Below are 24,836 nucleotides of genomic sequence, written 5' to 3' on the forward strand. Positions count from 1 at the left end.
ATAATATACCTGCGGGCTATGGAGCTTGGGCGGCACTGTGACGGCGAGTGAAGAGGTCGGGCTATGGCGCTGTGGCGAGCTTCTGCTGCGGCGAGACGGTGAGGCGGCGAGCTTCTGATGGAGACAGAGGTGAAGTCGTGTGATGAAGAAGGAAGAAGAATCCAAGAAGCTCGATGAGGAAGAGACGCGTGAGGGAGAGATGGAGTTTCTGTCGCCGACGCAGAGACGCGTGAGGGAGGCGGGGCGCGAGCTAGGGTTAAGGGAAAAGTTGAAAACTTGAAAAGATTTAATGAGTTATTAAGTTTTCAACATTTCTAAATTAACCCTCCAAAGTTTAATGTTTTCGATTTAGCCTCCAAAAGTTTTAATTTTTTGCAATTTCAACCAAACGTATCCTTTCCGTGTCCAAGGCGTATCCCTCTCGTATCCAAGGCGTATCCGATTAGTCAAATCTACAGAAAGTCAACGATACCATTCTTCGCGTATCCGACACGCGTATCGGCGTATCGTATCCGTATCGGTATCCGATACTTCAAAAAAAAATTAAACAGAGTATCCATGCTACACAGTATATATATATATATAATTACTAAGAGAACATTTGTAGCTATGTAAAAGGTTTCGTGAACTTTATTTCTCACCATGCCCAAACAACAGAAGTGGAAATTAATGTAACATTATAACTTCCATTATATATATATATAATTTGGTCAAGGAACAACTTGCATTCTTCTAATCAAAACGTACAAGCCTACAAATAATAATTGATGTCTTTGTCAAATTTATACCTGAAATGGAAATCTGTTAAATCCAAAGTAATCACAACATATATAGATAACATAATGAATAGTAGCATATACTATAAGCAGTATGACACTAAAATGCCAGTGGCAATGAGGAATGAGAGTCTTTAAGAACATTGCAAGATGTCAAACAACTAACAGTTGGGCCATATTTATGATAACAAAGAGAATATCTATGTAAAAGGTTTCACAAATGTGATTTTTTTTACTGTGCAATAATAACAGAAGTAATCTCCATTACCTCACCTAAGAGTTTAAGCATTTGGAAACTATTGGCAAATTTAATGAACATGTGCCTACAAAATTGCAAAAACACTAAAGGTTTCTTGCGAAGCTGTCTATAAATTTTCAAATCAAATTGAGATACACCAAATTAAAATCTAGCATTTAAAGCAACTGAAGCATCAATGGTTCAAGATTAGGCAGAAAATCAGGCTTGCATGCAAGTAAAACAGAATGGTACGTACCATTATGTCTTACCTCTTGTATTCTGGAGATTTCTGATACTTCTCAAACTCAAGTAACCACTGATCCTCTGACAAAGGAGGTAGACTACCAGTGAACTTCCAATCAGTCATGGACAAACCAGAACGTGTAAGGCGAGTCACACCACCTAATACAACTAAACTAAAGACCCAAGCCGCACAACCAAATAGCCATATTCCAACCACTTTCTGAGCATGAGGCCCTTTATTGACAAGCAATTTTAGACCTTCATTTGCCAACTCTGCATTACTGGAGTTTGCCAGTGGAATTGTAGTGGACATGTTTCTCGAGGATTTTCCATATAAGCTCTAAAAAAACACATCAATAGCTATCAGGCTTGTTTAGAGTGTTAAGAATTTTAGGGAGATGAGAAAAAGGATGATTTCTCGTACAAAAACATCACATTTTTATGAGAAAAACTTTTACAAGCAGTCCAGTTATGAAGCAGTTGCTGAATATTATCATTGTCAATGGGCATGCTATTAGCACATACATCAAACATGTAGGAAAGGAACGCATTTCAATAGAGGAGAAAAGAAGAATTACCTTGATGCATATCATGAACTGATACCAAATAAAATGAAGCATTAATCAGCTAACAAAGTTCAACAGTAAAGAAAACAATGGGAACAACTACAGTTTAAGCTTAATTTAATGCATAGCTAATTTCATCTGAAACAGTTGAACAAATATAAATTGTTCTATATCTAAAAACAAAATTTCAAAGAAAAAAAATGGAAAACTGAAATGAATTACAAATGAGCTAATACTGAATGGCAGAGCCATTCAACAACTTTCAGAAGCGTCAGCCATCAGGCCATAAAATAGACAACATCATAGCACTTAAAAGCTCTTAAATAGATGACAATGAAGAACTGAAAATTACTGACTGGAATGAGAAATTGCTAATCGTCTATGATATAAACATAGGTCATAACTATCTTATTTGCTGAACCACTAATTGGTCAAGCAAATTCCAGATGCGAAAAGAACTTATTTCGTTCAGTATTCCATGAAGCTGCAGGTTAGAGGCATGGGCAAATTCCAAGTTCTGTCAGAAATTAGTTTTGCCCTGCTTTATTATATCCTTTGACACTATTCTAACGTTTCCTGCGATTTTGCTCTGATAATCTTTGTAGTTCAATAACATTCAAAACTATAGTTCTCTCACTCTGTCAATTGTATTTTAACCTCATCTCTTTAACTTATAAATAACAACAAATTAACCACAAGTATCTTGAAAATCCTGCTAGCCACATAAAACAAAGATCTAACGCAAAAAAAAAAAAAAAAAAAAAAAACAAATTTTTAAGGGGGAAACGCCATGACCCTTGAGCAATAACTGTGAGAAGTCATGAAACAATTTTGCAAACAATCACGAAAAAGAAACCATGCAGGATGATCAAGAGTAAAGTAGGAGAACACAAGAAGTTACATTAATGCCAGACCTTGGGGATGGTTTTGAACCCATAGAACGAGGCGAATCTGTTCCGGAATCCTTTCTGGAGAGATTCTACTGATGCGACGAAGTGGGAAGGGGGCGGCAGAGATGGGGAGGATGAACATCCGCTGGGAACTCGGAAAGGTGTGTTCTTGAGATGCGAGGTGATAGGTAGGGATTTTCCCCGTCGGAAGAGAGCTGCAAATCTCCCCACGGACATCGCTGATCCGCCGCCCAACAAAACCCACTAAGAAGTGAAATGATGGGGAAGGAAGAGGGGGGCAGCGGGTTTTATCAATACGGTGGGCGAGATTGCTAAGATCGCGTGCAATCCTACGACCCAAATCGATCTGAAAGAGGAACTCTATCTACGCCGCCGCTGCTCCTGCAAGATTGGCCGCGCCGCCGTCTTCTTCTGGCGCCGTCGAGGGCAACACCTCCAGCAGTCGAAGGATTCGGCTTCAGCAACAATATGTGCGTTTCTATTTTGGTTAATCAAATATTAACACGTTTACAAAATTTCAATTTAAACTAATTCTTAGAATAATTATGCCTCAGGATTAAATTTGAGAATATAATTTTAATATCTTGATAAAAAAAATGTAAGTTATTTTTATATTGTTATTATTAATATCATGTGTGTGAAGTTTAAATAGGTTAAAAATTAACTTAATATTTAACAGATAAAAAATGATAAATCGGTCGGCCCGGTTCCACAAAAGTTTCCCACCGACCACTAGGGTAAATCGGGAAACACATACGGCGGCCAATCCAATGCGTTCCCCATTTGAAAAAAAATTCTTATAAATACATCGTAGCTGGAGATCAAACCGCAGGTCCCTGAGTCACAACCCGGATGTCCTACCATTGCCCCAAGGACAATATTTAACAGATAAAGCTCAAATAAAAGTAGGGCTGAGCAAAATTTCGGTTAAACCGAATAAACCGATCAAATCGAACCGAATTTTTAATTCGGTTCGGTTTATTCGGAATTTCAGTTTTATTTAATAAAAAAATCGGTTTTTTCGGTTTAATCGGTTCGGGTTCGGTTTTTAAAAATTTCGGTTCGGTTTACCCGATTAAACCGAATTAAATTCTCATGTTAATCGGTTCGGAGGCCTCGGGCAATAAAAAATCCCTAGCAGTAAAAAAACCCTACCGCTGCCAGTAAAAAAACCCTACCGCTTACGCCGCGCACTCACTTCCCTCTGTCGCGACTCGCGACCTTCCTCTCTCGATTACCTCAGTCGCGACTCGCGAGTTCGCCGCCTCTCCTCAGTCGCGAGTTCGCCGCCGCGCCTCTGATACTCCCACTCGCCTGATCACGCTCCCCAACTTTGGTGCTCCGCAGTCAACTATTCTTGGTGGCTGGCCAAAACTAAACTAGTCTTGGTGGCAGGAAGCTTAGAGCTTCTTTTCTTCCATCCTCTTGCTTGGGTGCTGGCTAAGCAGAAGCAGGCAGTCTCTCTTTCGCAGGCCAGGCAGTTTCTCTTTCTGTGCTGTGCAAAGCTTTGAGGGTCTCTATTAAGAGATTGCCTTTGATTTGAGTTCCTCAATTTGGATTTGAGTTCTGAAATTTGCTGGCTTCTTCTATTAAGAAATGGGATAGTAAATTACCTCTGAAATTGAAGATTGGAAATTGTATCAAACCTTGAAGTGTCAAGTCTCTTCTGTATGTAAGTGAAACCCTTCTTACTCTAACTCCACCCCTGAAAGGTTCGATCTGGTCTCTTAATCTGCCTTTAATCTGCATGTGCTCGCCAGTCGTGCGTTTGCCCTAAATCCGAGACTTGTGTTTTTCCTCCAGCTCCTGCTTTTGCTATTCTTGCTGCTGAGATTAAAAGGTGATTTTCTTGACTTCTAGTTTAAAGACTTCTTTTCTGATTAAAAGCTGATTTTGCTATTCTTGCTGCTGAGATAGGTGTAAGTCGAGCAATAGGAGGGTTTCTTAAGCATCCTACCAAGGCTTAGCGTGAGTTACAGAGTCTCTCCTCAAGTCTACAGCCAGTCACCACAGATTACAGGTATACTTCTATGTCCATAATATCTACAGCTTCTATGTTATTTTTTTCCATAATATTTCTTATTTAATTCAACTATTTAACTATGTAGATATCAAATCCTGATAGTATCATCATGTTTTTAGTTTTAGAGTCATTGAGTTTCATATTTGTCTTTTAATAGCATTCTATATTTGTGCATTCTGTATTTGTGCATTCTGTAATTATATTTGAATAGTATAATCACATCTTATTATATTTTTTAACAGCATTCTGTATCTGTGCATATCACACTGATGGAAAGAGATTTATCAAATATGGATGTTAATAATAGTTGTTCAATACCACAATCTGATATTGGTCCTTCAGTGGGAACAAAAGCTACTGTAGAATCTAAAGGAAAGGCATTGAAAAGAAAAACAATGAAACCAAGAAGTGAAGTATGGGATCATTTCATAAAGTTTACTAATGATGCATCAGAGATAAAAGCCAAATGCAAATATTGTGATAAAGAATTTTTTTGTGATCCACGTAGGAATGGAACAACAAGCTTGAAATCTCATATGACCACATGTAAAAAACACCCTCATGTTATTGAAACAACTCAAGCACAGTTAAGTTTACAACTAAATTCAAAAGAGGGTGAGGTATGTTTGACTTCTTGGAAATTTGATCAAGATGCATCTAGAAAAGCATTAGCTAGAATGATCATAATGGATGAGCTCCCTTTTAAATTTGTAGAAAGAGAAGGATTTAAAACATTTATGGCTATAGTGTGCCCAAAGTTTCGAATTCCATCAAGATGGACAGTTGCACGTGATTGTGTTGAACTATATACAGTTGAAAGGGAAAAATTGAAAAATATGTTGCATGATTCAACACAAAGAGTTTCTTTGACTACTGATACATGGACATCGATTCAAAATATCAATTATATGTGTCTAACAGCTCATTTTATTGATACAAATTGGAAGTTACAGAAAAGAATTATCAACTTTTGTCCAATTACAAGTCATAAAGGCGAGGCTATTAGTTTAGCCATTGAAAATTGCTTGAGGGATTGGGGAATTAAAAGAATTTGTACTATCACAGTTGATAATGCAAGTTCCAATGATGTTGCAATCAATAGTCTCAGAAAAAAGATGATTAATTGGGATTCTGTTATTTTGAAGGGAGAACATATTCATATGAGATGTGTAGCTCATATAATCAATTTGATTGTTGCTGATGGCTTAAAAGATATAAATCAATCTGTGATGAGGGTCAGGAATGCAATTAAATATGTTAAACAATCTCCCTCTAGATTAAGCAAGTTCAAAGATTGTGTAGAAATTGAAAAAATTGAAAGCAAGAACTCATTATGCTTAGATGTGCCTACCAGATGGAACTCAACTTTCTTGATGTTGAATACAGCTCAAAAATTTGAAAGAGCATTTGATAGGTTTGATGAACAAGATCCATGCTTTAAATTAGATCTTCAATATACAGATTGGCAGGTTATTTTGAATGAAAATGGAGAGATGATATTTGAACCAGATGGCAAACCTAAAAGAGAATTGAAGATTTTTGATGGGAAACCAACAAGTGCAGATTGGAATACTGTTAGACTTTTTGCATCTCTACTGCAAGTTTTTTATGAGCTAACATTAAAAGTTTCAGGATCTTTGTATGTCACATCTAATACTTTTGCACATGAGATTAATTCTATTCATACCATCTTGAAGGGTTGGCAAGAAAGTGATGATATTGATGTTTATCGGATGGGAATTAAAATGAAAAATAAATTTGACAAGTATTGGGGAGATCCTGAGAAGATGAATAAGTTGCTTTATATTGCGGTGGTACTTGATCCAAGACATAAATTAGATTTCGTAGAATTTATGTTAATTGAATTATATGGAGATGAGAAGGGTATCAGAGTAGGAAAGACAATAAAAGACACTTTATTTGCTTTGTACAAGAATTATAAAGAAAAAATGGAGCCTCAATGCAATACTTCAAGAGTTCCACCTATTTCAGAACCAGTTGACAAAGACAATGCTACAGAAACTATGAGTCAAATAGATTTGACAAGACAATCAATCTTTGCGAAGTATAAGAAACAAAAGGCACAAATTCTTGGTGATGGCAATATGTCAGAATTAGACAAATATCTTAATGAAATAGTTGAAGAGTATTGTGATACTTTTGACATTTTGGGATGGTGGAAGCAAAATTGTCACAGATTTCCTATACTTGCTCAAATTGCTCGTGATGTTTTAGCTATTCCAATATCAACAGTTGCTTCAGAATCCGCATTCAGTACTGGTGGTCGGGTACTTGATTGTTTTAGGAGTTCATTGACTCCTAGGGTGGTAGAATGTCTTATTTGTACTCAAGATTGGCTTCGATTAAGTTTGAAATCACTCGACATTGAAGAAATTTTAGAAGATGTAGAAAAACTTGAAAGTGGTAAGTTTTTCTTTTTTAGAATGTCTTATTTGTACTCAAGATTGGCTTCAATTTAACTTATATTTTTTTGGCAGAATTCTCAAAAATTATAATAGACTCATCTTCTTCAACAACACCGGTGCATGGATGAATGATATAATAATCAATGGTATTTTTAAATTTTTGCATAATGTATTTTGTTCACTATGTATCATTCTGAACTGCTAACTCACTAAACTGTTGTATTTAAAGAATCTGCACCTTGCTTTTCCAGTTTATCCTGCACCTTGCTTCAAAGAATGGAGCTGCTTCAGATTATTTCCAGATCCTGCACCTTGCTTTAACAGTTTCTGCTTCAGATTATTTCTAGATTGTTGGAATTGGAACTCTAGCTTTGTTGGATTCAGTTGTTTAAGTTGTTGTGCTAAACTTTGAATATGTATCCATATTATTATGTTTATGTTGGAATTGAAACTCTAGCTTTGTTGGTCATTGTTGTGTACTGCTCTTGCTATTCTTTGAACAAAATCATGGCTTCTGCAGGTAAAGATTTAGATGTTAGTATTACTGTTGCAGATAGTTTCTTCAGAGGTTAATATGCCACTTTTGTTACTTCAGCATGCTTTTGAGTTTAGTTACCTTCTTGTTCTTCTCAAATCTGAGATTAGTTACTTCAGCATGCTTTTGTTACTTCAGCAGTCTTGATATCTTCATCTAATGTCCTAATCAATCGTGTTTTCTGGTCATCTAATGTCTTCATCTAATGTCCCATATATGACATGGAGGGCTTTGAAGGTACATACTAGTTTATCCAAAATAGTGTGATTCCTGTTATTAATTTGTTCTCATACTGGAGGATGGCATTGTTGTTTCTTGTTTACTTGAGTTCTTCCTCACTAGTGTTTAATTCTCTTGTTCAGCATTTCTTTGGTGGAGCCATGGGTGTTTTCACAACAAGGACACTGTTAAATTCTGTGGGAGTATCCAAAAATACAGCTGCATCAGGTGCTGTTGCCATCAATTGGATACTCAAGGTAAATTCTTTGTTTTTTGTGTGTGTTAAAAAAACAGTATCTCATGTAGATGCAAAATTATGTTCTAGTTATCTGCAAAATTATGTTCATGGATGTGTTTACTCTTTTAATGAAGATGATACATCTCTTTTTTGAAGCAACTTCCTATTATCTTTCCCTATAATATTGTAACAAGTTTCGGATTCTTATGAATAGCATTGCTAAAAAAACAATGCTGAATCAAGTAACATTGGGACAAAGAAAGTGACAGGTTATTATTATTATTATTTTGTAATGGGATGGATCAACTTTCACCTTTTTTTTTGTTATGATCTTGACTAAACCTTTTTTCCAGACCACGCACCCAAACTATTTCAGATATATCTATATGTAAACTTGTTTTCTGATCTTACTATTCTTCTTGTATATCCTTGCCTTGCAGGGAATAATTGCTTTAAATAAGAGAACTTCTATACACTTTCAAGTACACATCCTGTAATCTTTCGACTATGATCTGAAGCAGGTACATTTACCTGTAATCTTTCGACTTCATAGCTTCTACATATGGTGTTGATTGTTGATTGATAGTGTATATTTCTCCTCAGCTTCGCTTTGCAGGTGATCTTTTGATGGAGTTAGGTGCAGGAGTAGAGTTAGCAACTACTGCAGTTCCACAGCTTTTCTTGCCACTTGCTTGTGCAGCCAATGTTCTGAAGGTTAGGAAGCAAATTTATGTGCTCTGTGTCTACATTCTACTGAAGGATAAAACTTAAAAGGATGTACATGATGTGTAATCTCTTATCTGTTTCCCTTAAATTGTTTGCTGTTCTTATTTTGTTGCGTGGTTAGTGCTTTGCTAACAATCTCTTTTTCTTCTATCATTTGATGCATTTTGACCATTCATGCTGGCTGCATGTATTCTGTGAATCTGGTTGTAATTTTTGTCAACAAAAAACTATCAGGTCGTTAAATCGTGGAATATATATACCAGTTGATTTGTAAAAGTGGAATTAAATTATTTGTGCAAAAAAATCGGTTAATTCGGTTAAAAACCGAATTAACCAATTTTTTATCGGTTCGGTTTATTCGATTATCATAGCAAAATTCGGTCGGTTCGGTTTGATCAAAATAATTCGATTAATTCGGTTTTCGATTTATTCGGTTTGATTCGGTTCGATTTTAACCGAATACTCACCCCTGCAAGTCTCAACTCATTCTCTACACTCACATTTTTTTCACTAATATTTATAATTTTATTTTTATTATATTTATTTTATAATAGTCAACGTTGTCAGACAATGTATTTCTTCGATAAAATTTCTATTTTATTTATTAGTGCATTCTTATTTAAAATATATTTTTTATCATTAAATAATTAATAAATACTTTTAAATATTTTAATAAAATACAATATAATGAAAAGTCACGATCACAATTTAGTAGTAGATTTTAGGGCTAAAAATATTGGATCATCTTGGATCCACCAACGAGTATGAAAGTCACCCAACTCATTCAATACTATGGGTTATGCTCGAAATTTCTAATCGGGTTGGCACAAGAGCAAAGTTGAAAGATTACTATTACCAATAAGTACTCAAACATAACCAACCAACCCAATCCTCAAATTTCTCAATTATTGCATCAAAATGTTGAAGTGGAAGATATGTTTGAAACCACAAACATAGAGGAGGAGGAGGCTAGGACGAGAGCATCTTTATCTTTAGGTAACATTGGTTGTAATATAATCACAAATGATACAACCAAGTATTCTGACATTAATTATTTTCAAAATGATGATGAAAGAAAGAGCCCAAAGTAGGAGTTGCAAATCTTTTGGTGGAATTGGCCACCTAACTTGCCATATAAAATCACACGACACTATTATAGTTATTATAGTAAAATAACCATCTTTTTTTTTTAAGTTATAAGTTGTTCACAATGAATAACTTTAAAACATAAAATTATTTTAATTCCCATGAATAAAACTAATTAAACTAAACTGAATGGTCAACATTAAAAGGAAAGCTAACTTTTCTTGCTTGAGTTGAAACTTGTTTAGGTTGAGCTAAAACCACATTAACTTATAGTTTATTCACACAATTTAGCTACTTTGTGATCCAACATATTGGTTTAATAGGATTTTAGATGGACATGACAGGATATTATTCCCAACACCAAAACCAACCAACAGCCTAGTGCCTGATGGTTTTCAGCATCCTCCTCTCATTTCAAGAGATGTAAATGCGAAAAAAACATAAAAGTTATAACTTCCTATACATCGAAAGAAAATATATATAAAGGCATAATGTATAAGAAGCAATCACAGAAGTGGCTATAATTACGACCAAGTGGGAGGGAGCAGTTTGGAGGAGAACAATCAATCTTTTGATGCAAGAAACAGAATATGTATGAGATGATGATAGTGCCTAAGACATTAGACCTGACGTCTTGGCTGCGAGATGGAGAAGTGCCCGCCTGTGATAAAGAGTGCGGAGCTTTTTGTACTTTTGTACAAAAGTTGGAAGGTCAATCTCCTTGTCAAGTAGCTGCCTGTTTAGTGCCTCTGATTCCTCATCCACCTCATTCATTCTCTCTACAAGAATAATAATAGATGACAATTATTGTTGGCATAGGAACTTGTCGACTGATAGATAGATGAGCATATGTTGCATGAAATTCATTGGCTCCAGCACATGCCTTACTGAAAATGCTGCTCATGAAAAGTATGTAATTTTAATCTGGAAATAAACTGGCTGAGATCAGCAAGAAAGGTATGTGTGATTTATCAGCTCAAAAGGTTGTAAAGGTGCATCTATAGAGAAATGCCTGCCACCGCCCACAATATAAAGTCGAAGCAGTTATTATATAACTGAGAATGAGGATGATAGTCTTTTCTTTAGCTTTAACTAATAAATTGTCAGGTGTAACCTCATAGAAGTTTAAAAGTGAATTTCATTCCACTATCAATTAAATATATGAACTTAGACTTTAGACACCCAAGGAACTATTTCAAACCAGTTAATTTGTTACCGTGAAGCTTTTCCAGTAGTCCTGATGGCGAGCAACGTCCCAGGGTTTCTTCTTTTATCTTCTCCAGTTCAGTTAATTTCTCTTTAGCAGCTGCCAACTCTGATGTCCGGATAACAGTGCACTGCATACAAATAAATTTTAGATAAAAGGGGAAAAGGAACCTACAAGCAATGCACTGCGTGCAAATGAAAGAAATTTAGACGGGAACAAAAAGAAGAATCTAGATTATGCAACAAAATTAGTAACCAAAAACATACATGAAGCATCAAAGATCTAATTGTAATCAGATTAGGGATTACTTACAAATTTATATATGCCAATCTCAGGGGTCTAAAATGTAAAATAATAAAAAGATTACATATTTCTCCATTCTATCATGATATCAAAGCTGATAGGGAATCACCACTCATTTTTTTCTCTCATTGAACCGTCTTCCCTGTTGCATGGGCAGCAATATCTTCTCATGCAAGCACTTGCTACTCTCCACCAAGGCCACATTCTTGGTTCATGGATCAAACCATTGGTTCATGGATCATGAACCTTCTGTGCCACATGTTCTATTCTGCACACTCAATCCCTTCAGCAATGAGCAATGGCGCCCATCCAGTCATCAAGGATATCATCTTTGTTCTCTATTATATGCAACACCTTTCCATTCTGAGGATTTCATTTGGCAAAATTTCCTGGTCTTCCAGAGTTTCTTCAGTTTCTTTCCATGCTCTGGAAGACAACAGCAGCCTTCAATTTCTGTTGCAGTTTTATCAATTTCCCCAACAATAGCAGTTTAGTTCCTTCCAGAAGTCATTAATCTTCAAGTTTTCAAACCTTCTTTCCTGAAATCTGGCTATCTTAATCAGATGTCACACTCTTGGGTTACCTCACAGTCGATCCATTCTAAAACCCTCCAAAGTTTTGCAAGTTCTACAAAGAGGTTAAATGGAAAACAAGTATGCATCTTGGACTTCTGTTGTCCAGGTAACGATTTATAAGCCAGGGGCAATTGGATCACCTAACAACAAGGATTGCAAATATCCTTGAACCAAACAGAGCCATGTAGGTGATGGTCGATGCACGAAGCAAACTTAGGTAGTGGTTGTATGAGGATTGAAATCAATTCAAAGAAAATAAAATAAGTACCAAATAGGAAATAATTTTCTTAGAGAAAAAAATAAAAATGATGATCTTAACTAACCTAAATCTTTAAGCTAATTAAATTAAATTCTTTAGTGGTTCAGGCATTGTGGGATAATAAGATAATTTAGTAAGTATATAACTACTTTTGTAAAGCTTGGAGAAGAGCTTTTACAACTGCTCAGCCTGCCCTTCATTCCCAGAGTGCAATAAGGCTAATTTAATCAAATATGGTTAATAAGTTAAATTAATTAAGTTAATAAAATTTAATTGAATTATATAATTTAAATCTGATTTAATTAAATCAAACTAAATTAAGTTGTTTAATTGAAATAATAAAATAATTGTTATTTGATTATCAAATTAATATTATGTAATTAAATTAATTTAACACATTTTTAAGAATAAATTAAATATTTTAAATCATGATTTAAAATCTCGCACCATATCAAGTGACACAGTTGAAACATATTGTTCTATTAAATTGTAGAAACTCTTTAGCAAAAGGTGGAATCCACCACCCTAACGGTCCCACACGGTCGGTCCCACAACCATCTATGAGGAGGTAAATCGAAAAACTGCAATTGGCTACGATAGAAGAGGGCATTACCTCGGCTTCGCCGAGATTTCGACCCTTGCCCACTTCAGTAACTCTGCTCCGTCGTAACCAACTCAACTATACCCCGGAGGCAAATTATAGAAACTCAATACTACGGCACAGATAATGCTTCCTATGTCATTATGTCAATGAATAATATCATATGATACCAAAACTTGGCACCCCTTAAAATGCTACAAACCAGGTCAAGATGATGAATTGAGATAATGTTGTTATTTTTTTTACTTTGTGTCAATACAAAATAATAAAATTTGTACACAGTCCAAATTTAAATATATAATTGCTATAGTTGGTTTTTTTTTTGTAGTTTGTGTAAATTAGGCAAATTGTAGCATAGTGTGAATTACGCAAGTTCTCCCCAAACATGATATCTACATCAAATTATTATGTTCTTCTACAAGGCAATCGGATATCTTGAAAGAGCAAAAAGTAATTGATTATAGCCAGGAAGCGTAGAGTCTGGATAGAAGGCTCTGGCTTCAACTACACATGAACTTATCCAGCCTAAACATATAATTTGATGGTTGAGTTGGATTATGTTCATATTGAGCCAATGAAACTAAATTGGGATGATTTCATGAGAGAACAAACACAGATGACAACTCATTTATTAATTCTAATGATTTAGGAGCACTTCTTTAGAAAAGATTGGAATTTAAAATAGTTGTAAAAGTTAAATTTTTACAATATTTTTTAACCAACTTAAAGAGGAGTGTTGAAGACCTACTAGGACTGCTTTACAAATCTAACAATCATAGGGGTGTATATGTAAAATGACAATAATATATATATATATATATATATATATATATATATATATATATATATATAAATAAGAGAAGAGGAACTACCTAGGGATCAACCCTAATAATTTTCCCTACTCTAACATAAACAACAAAAGACCACCACATTAAACTTATTTATCCGCACAAGGTTGCATGTGCACCTAAAAACGCACACACATAAGCAGAGGAAGGGAAAGAAAACTAATAGATATAAAAGATAGAAATCAGAGCTAACCTGGTTTCTAAGCTCCAAAATTTGAGGTTCCTTTTCCAAGTTCTCCTCTGCAATGTTTGCTTTTTCTCATGAAACAATGTGAAGAAACGATGCAGCATATAATAAAGAAGATTGATTACTTACTAGCAAGTTGCAATGTCTCCTTCCGAAGTTCATCTCTTAGCTAACAGAAAAAGGGCATATCATCAGTAATTGTGTTGAAGTGCCGAACTATAGCTAGATAATTTTGGTCAAAATGAACAACTGTAGAAAGACTGTTCTATGACCAACACACTAATATGTTAGCAGGAAAAAAGAAACAATTTTAATAAGAACAAATCTTGTCTATACCTACTAATGTTCATTTTAGCATTAATTATTAGCTGAAACAATTGAGCTGATATGAGAGGTGTAGGAGCTATAGATATCATAGAAGAATCACTTTTCAACGCTCCAAGACGTTACTAGATGTGGGACTAAGGAACCAGATAAACAATTTTTTATTTGACAAATTGATGAACAGCATCTCTCTCTGATTTCTTAAATAAAAACAAGAGACAATCAAAATTAGTACTGCCATGTCTTTGTGCTCCCATTTGAAGGAAACCAAATCTGCAATGAATTTCTTAGGAATCCATCAACTATTAAGTAGGACAATGTAAAAGCAACAAGTTATCCAAATATCAACTCAAACTCATTGGAGGATAATTAAAATCGTTTAATTAGAAAGAGAGCACAATGCTTATCCTTAAATGATGTATCAACAATCATAGACCACTATTTAAACATGTATACTAAAACAAATGATTATTATCAGAAAGAAAATTAGAATATTCATGGACTAATGCATATTGTTTTTACAGAGAATGCAATTACAGGAAACATATAAATGCTGCCAACGTAAACAGTTTGCATGCCTACATCCGTTCTTTTTTTAAGAAAAATATATTAAAGGTTCGAGTGCCTCAGATTCATGGAGTGTCATTGTTGTCATTAGACACCACTAGGCAACCTTCAACTGAATGCTATGAACTCTTGTGGATTATACAACATGCACAAATATTAGTACACCAACAATTAAGCCTTGTCACACTAGGTGGGATGGCTATATGGATCCTTCTATGTTTATATCATCATTTATATTTAAATAAATTTTATCTTATTCTATTGTTACTAACAAAGTCTTTTTTGGTCTTCCACTTCCTCGTTTGATGTGCACATTTATCATAATTTTATAATAATTAGTAAAAATGCAAAATTAAAGAAAGAACATCATCTTATTGTTGATGCAAGGAGCACTAGATAATCAAACCTGTGTTTTGATCATAGCAAAAAGTTAAGTTAAGATTATGTTGTGTATTGATAAGTTATTTAAGTGTGCAGGCAGCACAAGAAAGTTTTAGTTGGAGGCTAAACAAAACAAACCCTAGTTGGAGGCTAAACAAGAAGTCCTGGTCAGTGGGACTGAGTAAAAAGCCTTAACAGATCGAGGACACTAGGCAGGTCAGTGAACCGGACGTCTATCAAGTCGATAGGTCTGCGGGGATCGGACATCAAAAGGAAAACCTGGAGGTCAAAGAATCGAATGTTGAGCAGGAAGTCCAAACAGATATGGAGAACCGAATGCTTGACAAAAGGTAATCTCTACTAAGAGGAGTAGGTGAGGACACGTTCCCTTGAAGGGAACAAACAATAGGTGTCGGTCTAACCTAGAGTTCCACTAGAAACCCAAAGTCAAGATCAGACAATAATAAAACTGTCTAAAATTAAATTCCTACATTGTATTTGTATTATGCTAACTGTGTAATGCAAGAAAATGAGGTCAAAGGAATTTCGTATTCCGGGCTCTCTATTGGATCCGAACGCTTGGATGATCTAGGCACCCCTATCAGATCCGGATGCTCAGGCAGTTTTTCTTCAGGTCAGCAAGGCGGATAAGGTAGCAAATCCCGATTGACCGGGCCACATCAGCTTCTAGGCACTCGGAAGGAATTCAGGCGTCCAGAGAAGGATAAGACGCAATAGAATCAAGTCTAATCCGAGAATCGCCACGTCAACATTTCAAGCGTCCGAAAGGGAATCAGACATCCGGAAATGCTAAGTCGGCGATTACAACGGATCGGATAGCCCACGATGGGGGGCGCCGAAAGGGGATATAGGCGCTCCGAATTACTCAATAAAAGTAGTCGTGAAAAGAACCTACTAGACAATTCACGACGATTCTACAACCGTTATTCATGTGCTCTATGCTCCCGAGACATTGTTGTAACACCAAAACACTACACCGACATTGGTCAAGCTCTCAAGTAAAGTCAATAACTAGTAGCATAGTCTTTTTATCGTATTTTATGAATTCATTCTCAATAAACGCTAAACGTGTTACCATTCCTCATATTTGTAAAAGACAAGACTCTTTCTCGTTGTGAGAAAGAGTCTTTTAATGGATTGTCCATCGGAAGCAATTAAGGACTGCGAGCCTTGGAGTAGCAGTCAAAGGCTGTGAAACAAGTAAAATAAATGTATCATTTACTGTGTGTTTTGATTTTTATTTTCTACTGTGTACTCTAAAGTTTTCGAAAACAAGTGAAAAAGTGAAGCGCACTATTCCTACACCTGCAAAACCCCCTCTAGCGCTCTAAACAATCCTACAATTATATGAAGTAGACCAAAGAACATAAAGAAAAAGTGGGATAACATTATTAAAAAGGATAACAGGAAGAAAGAAACCAAAGACAATAAACACAAAAAGCACTCTTCTCATGCTTACATTATTCTGAATTTTTACTTGGTCAAGAGAATTAAAAAAGGTGGCATATGCTTCCTTGTCTGTTAAAAGCTTTCTCAGTTCATCAACACTGCAAAAGATGTAGAACAATGCTGAAATTAAACACATCCATGGTGACAAGCATTAGATTATGGAGTATCTGTAATGAATTTTCATAATTATCCACAGTGATATCCATCACAAAGTCAATGGTAAAATATAAATTGCATGCCTCCTATACATACACACACATATATATACAATTTTGTACCCACTTTTAATGTGCAACAGATAATATGCTAAAAAATATAATTAATGTATACTTCTTATAGGATCAAGTTTTAGCTAACTTATAAAGACTACCACGTCTCAAGTTGAGCTTGATAAAAGATAGAGCTCAGTTCAAACTTGATAAGCATTTTAATAAACAAGAATTAACACAAAATATTGAGCTTGATTAATATCGAGCTTAACTTGATCCTTTTTTTTAATAAATTTTGAACTTGATTAATATTGAGCTAAGGTTGAGCTTATTTGAAGGGGAGCTTCGCGCAACAGTAAAGCTGTTGTGGTGACTTAGAGGTCATGGGTTCGAGTTTTCATAAACAGCCTCTTGCAAAGCAAGATAAGACTGCGTACAATAGGTCCTTCCTCGGGACCCTGCATTGACGGGAGCTTCCTGCACCGGACTGCCCTTTTTTGGAGTTGAGCTTATTTATTATAATAAACAAACTTAAACATAGAGTCGAGCTTAGAGGCGCTTACCATACCACTTCTCTATTAGCCATTTGCTATGTTGATCTTAATTCACTCATTACCAATTGATTCACTCTCGTTGGTTAATCCCTTGAAGCTCTACTGCCACTTTTGCACGCATTCAATACATTAAACTAATAAGCCCTTTCTTTGAGCAACCAAGATCTAGTCTTCTGGTGTGGTCACTCACCTATTTTCTCTTCTTATATAATTTCCTTCTTCCCCCTTTTTGTACCACTACTATACAGAATCAAAGCAAGAGTTAGATTGATTTTCATAATTCATCCACCTCTTGCTTGATTTCAACATATTCCTGCTCAATGTCAGATGATTTCAAATGTTGCCAAGGGAATTTTGATGTTTTCCTAAAATGTTTAATCACTCTTTGCTCCCCCCCCCCCCCCCCCCCCCCCCCCCCCCCCCCCCGTCCAATTTAGTCAATTGTATCAAAATTAATTAATTTTAGCAATCATGGCTGTATTTGATAGTGTATTATGTTGCAAACCAATAGCTGAAACACATTAAGAAGATGATGCTGTTTGGACCAAAAGAGTTTATACAACTGATCATGAGTTTGACAGTCAACATATTGATAGCAAAAGGATTTGAAATGTTGTTGAGAGGCGCCCGTAACAACTAAGTAACTAGCATATTATGTACGAAAACATCCAAAGGAGAAAAAAATAGTTCCCAGCTTGTATATGAGAGGGCCTATAGATCTCAATTTTGGGGATCATTTAAGATGAAAATTAAAGATCTTGGCGTGCAACAAGATGAACCAATGAAGAGGAAGCTAAAGCATGCTTGATTTCTGTATCTAAATATTATAATTAAGTGTATAAAGTATATATATATATATATCTAGTTTACAATTCGGTTTCTATTCAGTCTCACAACTTAAATTCAACAATTATCAGACCCATGCTGTAGAATCATGCACAAATAGCACATAAATAACAGATAAACACACCATGCATGCGAAAAATAGACTGTATATAACTAAATAATGTTTTAAGTGGTTAAAAAATCCATGAGCAGAGTACCTTTTGTTCTTCAACTGAGCAATTATACCAGCAGCCTCAGTAGGTGATGACTGCCCATGAGATGGTGACTGGGGATGATCATAAGTTCTTTGACGAACACTACCACCAGAAGAATTGTTTGCAGTTGAAGCTTGTGAAGGTGAATTTACTGATGGAGGATACCAAGACTGAGTTGGAATTTCTTGGAAATTTGGCTGAGGTGGCTGTTGTTGGGCAGCCCTGCAAACAAATTTAGGAAATTTTGAGAACAGAAACATCTTTCTCAAACACTAACTTCAGCATTTCTTTCTCATATATGTTCATACCAAAGAAAGATTCATTACATTTACTATATACTTAAATGTTAGATAATACCTTTGCATCAAACTTAAACCAAAAAATGCCCAATGTTCAAAATCTTGAATCGTGCAGCATTTTTGGTTTTCAACTGAAGCGACATTATTTGAGTACCATGGCATATGATGCCAATGGAAAATTGAAGGGAGATGAGAAATAAGATAATGGACAAAAAGAAGAAAAAAAGACAACTTTATTTCTAAGCTCAGACTTTGTATTCAATCTTGAACTTTGTGTTCAATCTAGGATGGTACAGTTTTGGCATTGACATTATATTGTATGGGCACAAGATATAAATAATAATTATACATTATTTCAATTCATCTTGATGTGTGTTGTAACATGTCAAGGATGTCTAGTATTGGAATAACATTACTCATGGAGATGATTGACCAAGAGACAGGAGATAAAGCGACAATTGGACTCATACACAAGCACTCATGCAAGAACATTGAATTGTCTTTATATTTACAAGATATTTTCATTTAGGGTTTTGGCTATTCATCCCTCTCTAGTCAATGCATGCCTCCATTCACACAATCCTACACCAAATTATTTTTTTAATTAAAAATTGATCAAAGTTTTGGAAAGAGATGGTGAGTATCAACTCTTTATTTTCTCTAAGCACTACCCCAAAACTATGCATTGTGATGGTCAAAGAACATTTATCGTACATATATAACCTAGTGTTTTACATTAAGCACGTTTTACACTTCTTTTGATAAATAGATTGTTGATATTTTCTTAAGCCACATAGTGGTTTATGTTTGTGTGTAACAAGTTGGCTCAAATAGTACCAATCTAAGAAGTGTTAAATAATGGGCATGGTACAATATCATTTTTTTAGTAATGTATGATTAGTTGGGGCGCTATACAAACATGGGTTGTAAGCTCATAATTGACATGATATAAAAACCCTATTATTGACTCCACCAATATCCAGGTTAAAGAGCATTTAATAAAAAAATGATAAATAATCATAAGGAAAAAATTGACAAGTCATTAGCAACAACTTTTATGCTACTTGTGTCACCACAACTTATATGAACGTATATAGAAATCGGTGCAAATTCTGAAACAAATGTAACAGTCTAAGCAAAATAGATTTGGATGTCTTATTTGGCACAAACAAATATAAAATTAAAAGAGCCGCCTTTAGAAAATTAGTCATTGGACGCATGTGCTTGTTCCCCTAAAACTAATATAAACCAAGTAAACTAATAAACATAGCAATTTGAAACATTGTCCATATGACTGCATCCTCTTTCATTAGAAGGAACAAGTTCCTGAAATTGGTGATAGCTCATCGATTAAGAGCAATAGCTACCTGTGAGATTACTAATTAAGATTTCCTTGTATAACAAATTTTGCAACTTGAAGATTTTCATGTTAAGAAAATATCTAGAGATGAATTCAAATGAGGACTGCATTCAAAAGGGCTTTGCATAATAAGGACATCAACTCACCCAAAAATTGGAAACTTCCAATTCATTTTAGCAGCTGTTGGAATCTGCAAAAAAAATGCGAGTAAACCTTCAAAAGAATCACAACACCAGAAAAACAAGAAGAAAGAAAGGAATACTGAAGTTCAAGAATTTAACTGGAAAAATAGTAATTAATTTCTAAAGAACAAATGCTGATCTAAACTTTCTAGAAGTTTTCTACCCCTCTATCACAGCCAACAACAATGTGATCATAATCATACCCAGCAGCTCATCCATGTAAATAACAGATGTAGTTACCACAAGCATTACTAACTCGTAAATTTACTCTCATAATACCCCAAAATGAACCACAAGATAAATAAGCTCAAGGATTTATATTTCGGCGCCCTTTTGTTCCCAGATTTGTGTCATTTTGAAGAGGAAAAATACATCATTGTTTATGATTATTTTAAATCCAAAAAAGGAAACTAAATATGAATAAGCGAAGTTTAAAATATCATTCCAAACCAGGTATTGGCCACCAGTGACGTGCCAACATACTGAGAAAAGTGCCAGTGGTCTTATGTAGAAGAACAAATCAAGAAGAAAAAGACCTTGTCGTGTTCCAAGATGGAGATGCAATAGCTCATAAGGAAAGGGTATCGATGTCATTTTTCATGAGTTCTTCAATAGGATGATTTGTGACACTCAGATCAAACAGTAGAGTACAGTATTTTAATCCATGCAAATAAGACATTGTAACGTCCTATGTAATCCCCTAAGCACAAAAAAAAAGGAAAAGAGGCACATCAACGATCATGGTAGAGATCTTGTCCTTGCTTCCAAGTGTGGATGTCAAAGCTCTTCACCTCTCACCCGCTCTCTTCCTTGTTGGGTCAACAATTACACAGGGGGAGGTCACAAGATGGCTTAACAACGTGCCAGTGTGAATAATGGAAGACCATAAGATAGGTCACCATGACCCTATTCCATTTAGGATAAAAATGGGAAGAACTATCCAAAAAAAGGGTGGGAAACTAAAAATGGGTTAGTTTTATTACTAGTTTACAACTTATTTAAAATTAAATTGTTATATTACTATGAAATACAGACACAGAAAAATAAAAATTAAACATAATATTTCATGTTTCTAAAACATAAATATTTATACTTTAAATAAAATTAATCATCAGCATCAACTTTAAGGTTTGCAACAAAATGGTTAGTGAAAAAAATAAGTACAACTAAATTAACAAAAAAAATATAATTCTTGGTCATAAGAAAATCTATGAATCTATTTTATATAAATACTCAAAACAAAAATTCTTCAGCAATCTACACGTACCAAAATAGAGAAACATTAAACCTTTTTCTTCCTTTGTATATCTTTATTTTCTAAACATACTATGCAGCAACTAATACAAGGAATTGCCATCTGAAGTAGCACATAATGGCACTGATATCAAATTTGCAATTTGATTCAACATCAAATCAAACCCTCAGATCACACAAACAAGAAAATGAGCTGAAATTGATAAAACAAAGAGATATCTCATACACTAAAAAAGAACTACACCAAGATTAATCAAAGGAGACCTTATTAACTATGCTAATAATAATAATCTTTTAGAAAGAATAGTTTTAAACTACAAAATCTTTGTTTCACCTAGTCTTTAAGAAAAATGATTATTTTTTATGAAGATTCTAATTCCTTTCACGATGGGAAATACAATTTTATTCTCAACTCCAATTCCATAGTTTTAAAAAGCAATCTAGGCAACTACTTAGGTAAAAATATAAGAAGACCACTTGCCTAGCAATTAAGTGATGACTGTTAAGTCATCCAACTAGGCAGCTCAAGCAACCTGCCTAGGCAATTCAAGTGGACAGTTGTAGCAACAACAAAATTGAATACCCAAATCACACAAAAACATTGGGACAAATTGATGAAGCAAGCAATAATTATCTCCCGCAGATAATAAAAGGGAAATTTATTAACTGAAAATTGTTCTAATACATTGAATCCAAACCCCTTTTATAAAGGGACAATAAGACTCATTTTTCATAAAATAACAACTAGATTTATCTTAATAAAAACCTTAATTAACTTTTTCTTTCAAAAACAAATAATTTTTATAAATTCTCCAACTATAAATGTAAAAATATAAGTAAAAATTTTAAACAACTTAAACTACTTTAAAATTTTCAATAATTTTAAATAAGATTTAGAAATCTTGACTATGTTATTCTCCCCAACTGAGAAGAACACAACTCCAAGTGAATTATCTTCTCCTCTTATTGGTTTGTCACTTTTAAGCATAAGGAACAGTAGGTTCACTGACTTTGTTAGCAATGGTTTTTCATTATTCTTTTTCTTTGAATGTCTCTTCCAATAGGCAAAAATTTGACGCAATTCATTCTCTTTCTACATTTTGGCTTGATTTTTTTGTCGCGCTTTTCAATAAATAAGAAAACATATGAGTTTATTGGTGGGTGAGAATGTTTTCCCAATCTTCATTGAAATCATGGTATGCGAAGGTAGTAATGATGAGAATAAGTCTACATCACTTGTAACAAAGTCAACATACAAAGAAAAAATAATAAAAAATAAGTCTTCATTGAAAGAATAGTTTTAATCTAGCAAGGTCTTTGTTTTACCTGGTGCAAGACAAAATAGTTATTTGATGTCTATAACTATGAGAATTGCAATTCATGATTAAAAATACAATTTTATTCTTAATGAAAGACTATAAAAAAAAAACATTGAGTATTCAAACCAAACTAGATAGTAACTATTGCAAATTAGGAAATCCAATTATCAATTAAACTACCACAGAAAAGATAATCTTACCAAATGAAACCATACCAAACTGTATGAAACCTAAATTAGAAGAATTATCAACTAATATTTTGAAATTCAAATGGATTCTTTTTTTGACCTAGAACTTTCTAAATTATTAGTTCCTTGTTCACATCACCATGTCACCAATATCTTTTGTTTCTAACAAAGGAAACAATGTCTACACCACCACCAATAACTTGTCCTACATATAACATGAAAGAATTTTGTGTGATTTCTTCTCCTCATGAGCCATCGCTTCTCCCACACCATCTCCATCTTTGCCTTGCACTTCCTCACCCTTGCTTGACCCAACAGGATCCCTTCCCATCACAAAGCATCATGGAAGTCATGTGCCTTGAGGGAAAATCCTAGGTTTTTTCCTGCCGATCTCAATTATGGCACCATGACCTCCCTCCCGGTTTTAGACTTAAGCTACCTCACGCTGAACAGACACTTCTCTGTCATTGCAGCAGTAGGGATGAAGTCAACCAAATGGCGATTTGCATGGGTCAAACTCGCTCCTCACTTACCTCACGCTGTCACCAGGATGGCGCGGAAAGGGCTAGCAATGTTTCGGGTATCCACGACTTCCCCAAATGCTCAAACCCATCCCACTTAATTAAAAGCTCACACGACCCACTAAATACTCGGCCAATATTGCAAATTGCTGCCTAAACCCACCCGTTTATTTGATAAATAAAATCAAAATTATGGATTGTATCCAGATCACCAAGCATCCAAATCAAGAAGATTCCCATAAAATGTTTGATCAAAAATAATAACAACTATATTCCTAAGACACAAATTGAATACAAAACAAAAATATTTCACCACCAAATCCTGCTGCGACCGAGCTGAATAAGAAGAACTACGTCGGAGAAAGGAGGGACAAGGCCGTAGCCGCTAAAAATTGGAACCTGAAACTAGATGTCGTGGGAGAGAGCAAGAGCGGGATCGGCCTGCAAGGTCGGAAGAACAGAGGTCGCGAAAAGAGTAAAAGAGTGACCTACGGTAGAAAGCTAAGGGGGCTCCGAATGGCCTACGAGATCGGAGGAATGAGATCGCATGAGGAGAGGGATGGCACGCGGAGAGGCAAGCGGACATCACACCGACTCCGGCACGAGATCGCAATAGCAAGGCAGAGGACTAACCTGAGGGAGAGGCGGTTGACCAGATCGATTCAGGCGAGCAGAAGCAGGGCGGCTTCGAGATCGTCACCGAGATAAAGCGAGAGGAAGGGGAGACGCGGAGACAGGGACGGTTTCCGGGGAGCGGAAAGTTGTGCGAAAGAGGACGAGAGAAATCGACGGTTTGCGTGCATAAAAAGAAAATCGCGAGCCCAAGTCGATCGAGAATGGTGGGCCATTAGCGGGCCGACAGTTGGGCCGGACATCCCACCATTAAATCCGTCTGATTTATACTGTGTTTTAGATAGAATTGTTAAACGAATGAATCTACGACGGAACAATCAGCCTATTAAAAATTCGATTATAAAATCTCTAATTTAATCTAATCTAAGACGGATTGCGAGTTAGAGGATCAATCCATGAGTCTGTCAAAAAATAAAAAAATATTTAAAATTTTAAGTTTAGATTACCGTTTAAATTGATTAAGTTAAAATTTTTAAATTTGAATAGTGATTTAGACAGATCAAACTCACTAATCCATTGAGTTTTCTACTTAAATTTTAAATTTTAAAATAAATAAATAAACTTTAAT

At 35.1% G+C, this 24,836-nt stretch overlaps 2 protein-coding genes across 2 annotated transcripts; both read right to left on the reverse strand.

Annotated features, from left to right (window-relative positions):
• Window positions 1-1,046: 1,046 nt before the first annotated feature.
• LOC141818146 (heme A synthase COX15-like) lies at window positions 1,047-3,168 on the reverse strand. The gene is made up of 2 exons (XM_074705707.1): window positions 2,738-3,168; window positions 1,047-1,597 (listed from the first exon to the last, which is right to left on the reverse strand). Exons 1-2 carry the CDS (start codon window positions 2,948-2,950, stop codon window positions 1,280-1,282), a joined length of 531 nt encoding a protein of 176 aa, XP_074561808.1. The 5' UTR covers window positions 2,951-3,168; the 3' UTR covers window positions 1,047-1,279.
• A 7,279-nt stretch (window positions 3,169-10,447) lies between these two features.
• LOC141818147 (vacuolar protein-sorting-associated protein 37 homolog 1-like) lies at window positions 10,448-24,399 on the reverse strand. The gene is made up of 8 exons (XM_074705708.1): window positions 24,269-24,399; window positions 20,318-20,361; window positions 18,516-18,734; window positions 16,720-16,807; window positions 14,097-14,136; window positions 13,974-14,020; window positions 11,204-11,324; window positions 10,448-10,766 (listed from the first exon to the last, which is right to left on the reverse strand). Exons 2-8 carry the CDS (start codon window positions 20,341-20,343, stop codon window positions 10,600-10,602), a joined length of 708 nt encoding a protein of 235 aa, XP_074561809.1. The 5' UTR covers window positions 20,344-20,361; window positions 24,269-24,399; the 3' UTR covers window positions 10,448-10,599.
• Window positions 24,400-24,836: the final 437 nt, after the last annotated feature.

The sequence above is a fragment of the Curcuma longa genome, unplaced genomic scaffold, assembly GCF_044706935.1.
Source record: "Curcuma longa cultivar G26 ecotype Majalengka, Jawa Barat unplaced genomic scaffold, ITB_CL_G26_1.1 contig_23516, whole genome shotgun sequence".
Taxonomy (NCBI): Eukaryota; Viridiplantae; Streptophyta; class Magnoliopsida; order Zingiberales; family Zingiberaceae; genus Curcuma; species Curcuma longa.

What these genes read in the sequence shown, in the direction of transcription:
- LOC141818147 (XM_074705708.1), bottom strand. Translation starts at nt 20,343, where the DNA reads ATGAATTGGAAGTTTCCAATTTTTGG. An exon ending in AAGTAAAAATTCAGAATAAT is followed by an intron (nt 14,137 to 16,719) that starts GTAAGCATGAGA and finishes TTTTTCTGTTAG; the next exon opens with CTAAGAGATGAACTTCGGAA. An exon ending in GGAGACATTGCAACTTGCTA is followed by an intron (nt 14,021 to 14,096) that starts GTAAGTAATCAA and finishes CAAACATTGCAG; the next exon opens with AGGAGAACTTGGAAAAGGAA.
- LOC141818146 (XM_074705707.1), bottom strand. Translation starts at nt 2,950, where the DNA reads ATGTCCGTGGGGAGATTTGCAGCTCTCTTCCGACGGGGAAAATCCCTA. An exon ending in GGTTCAAAACCATCCCCAAG is followed by an intron (nt 1,598 to 2,737) that starts GTCTGGCATTAA and finishes GTGTTTTTTTAG; the next exon opens with AGCTTATATGGAAAATCCTC.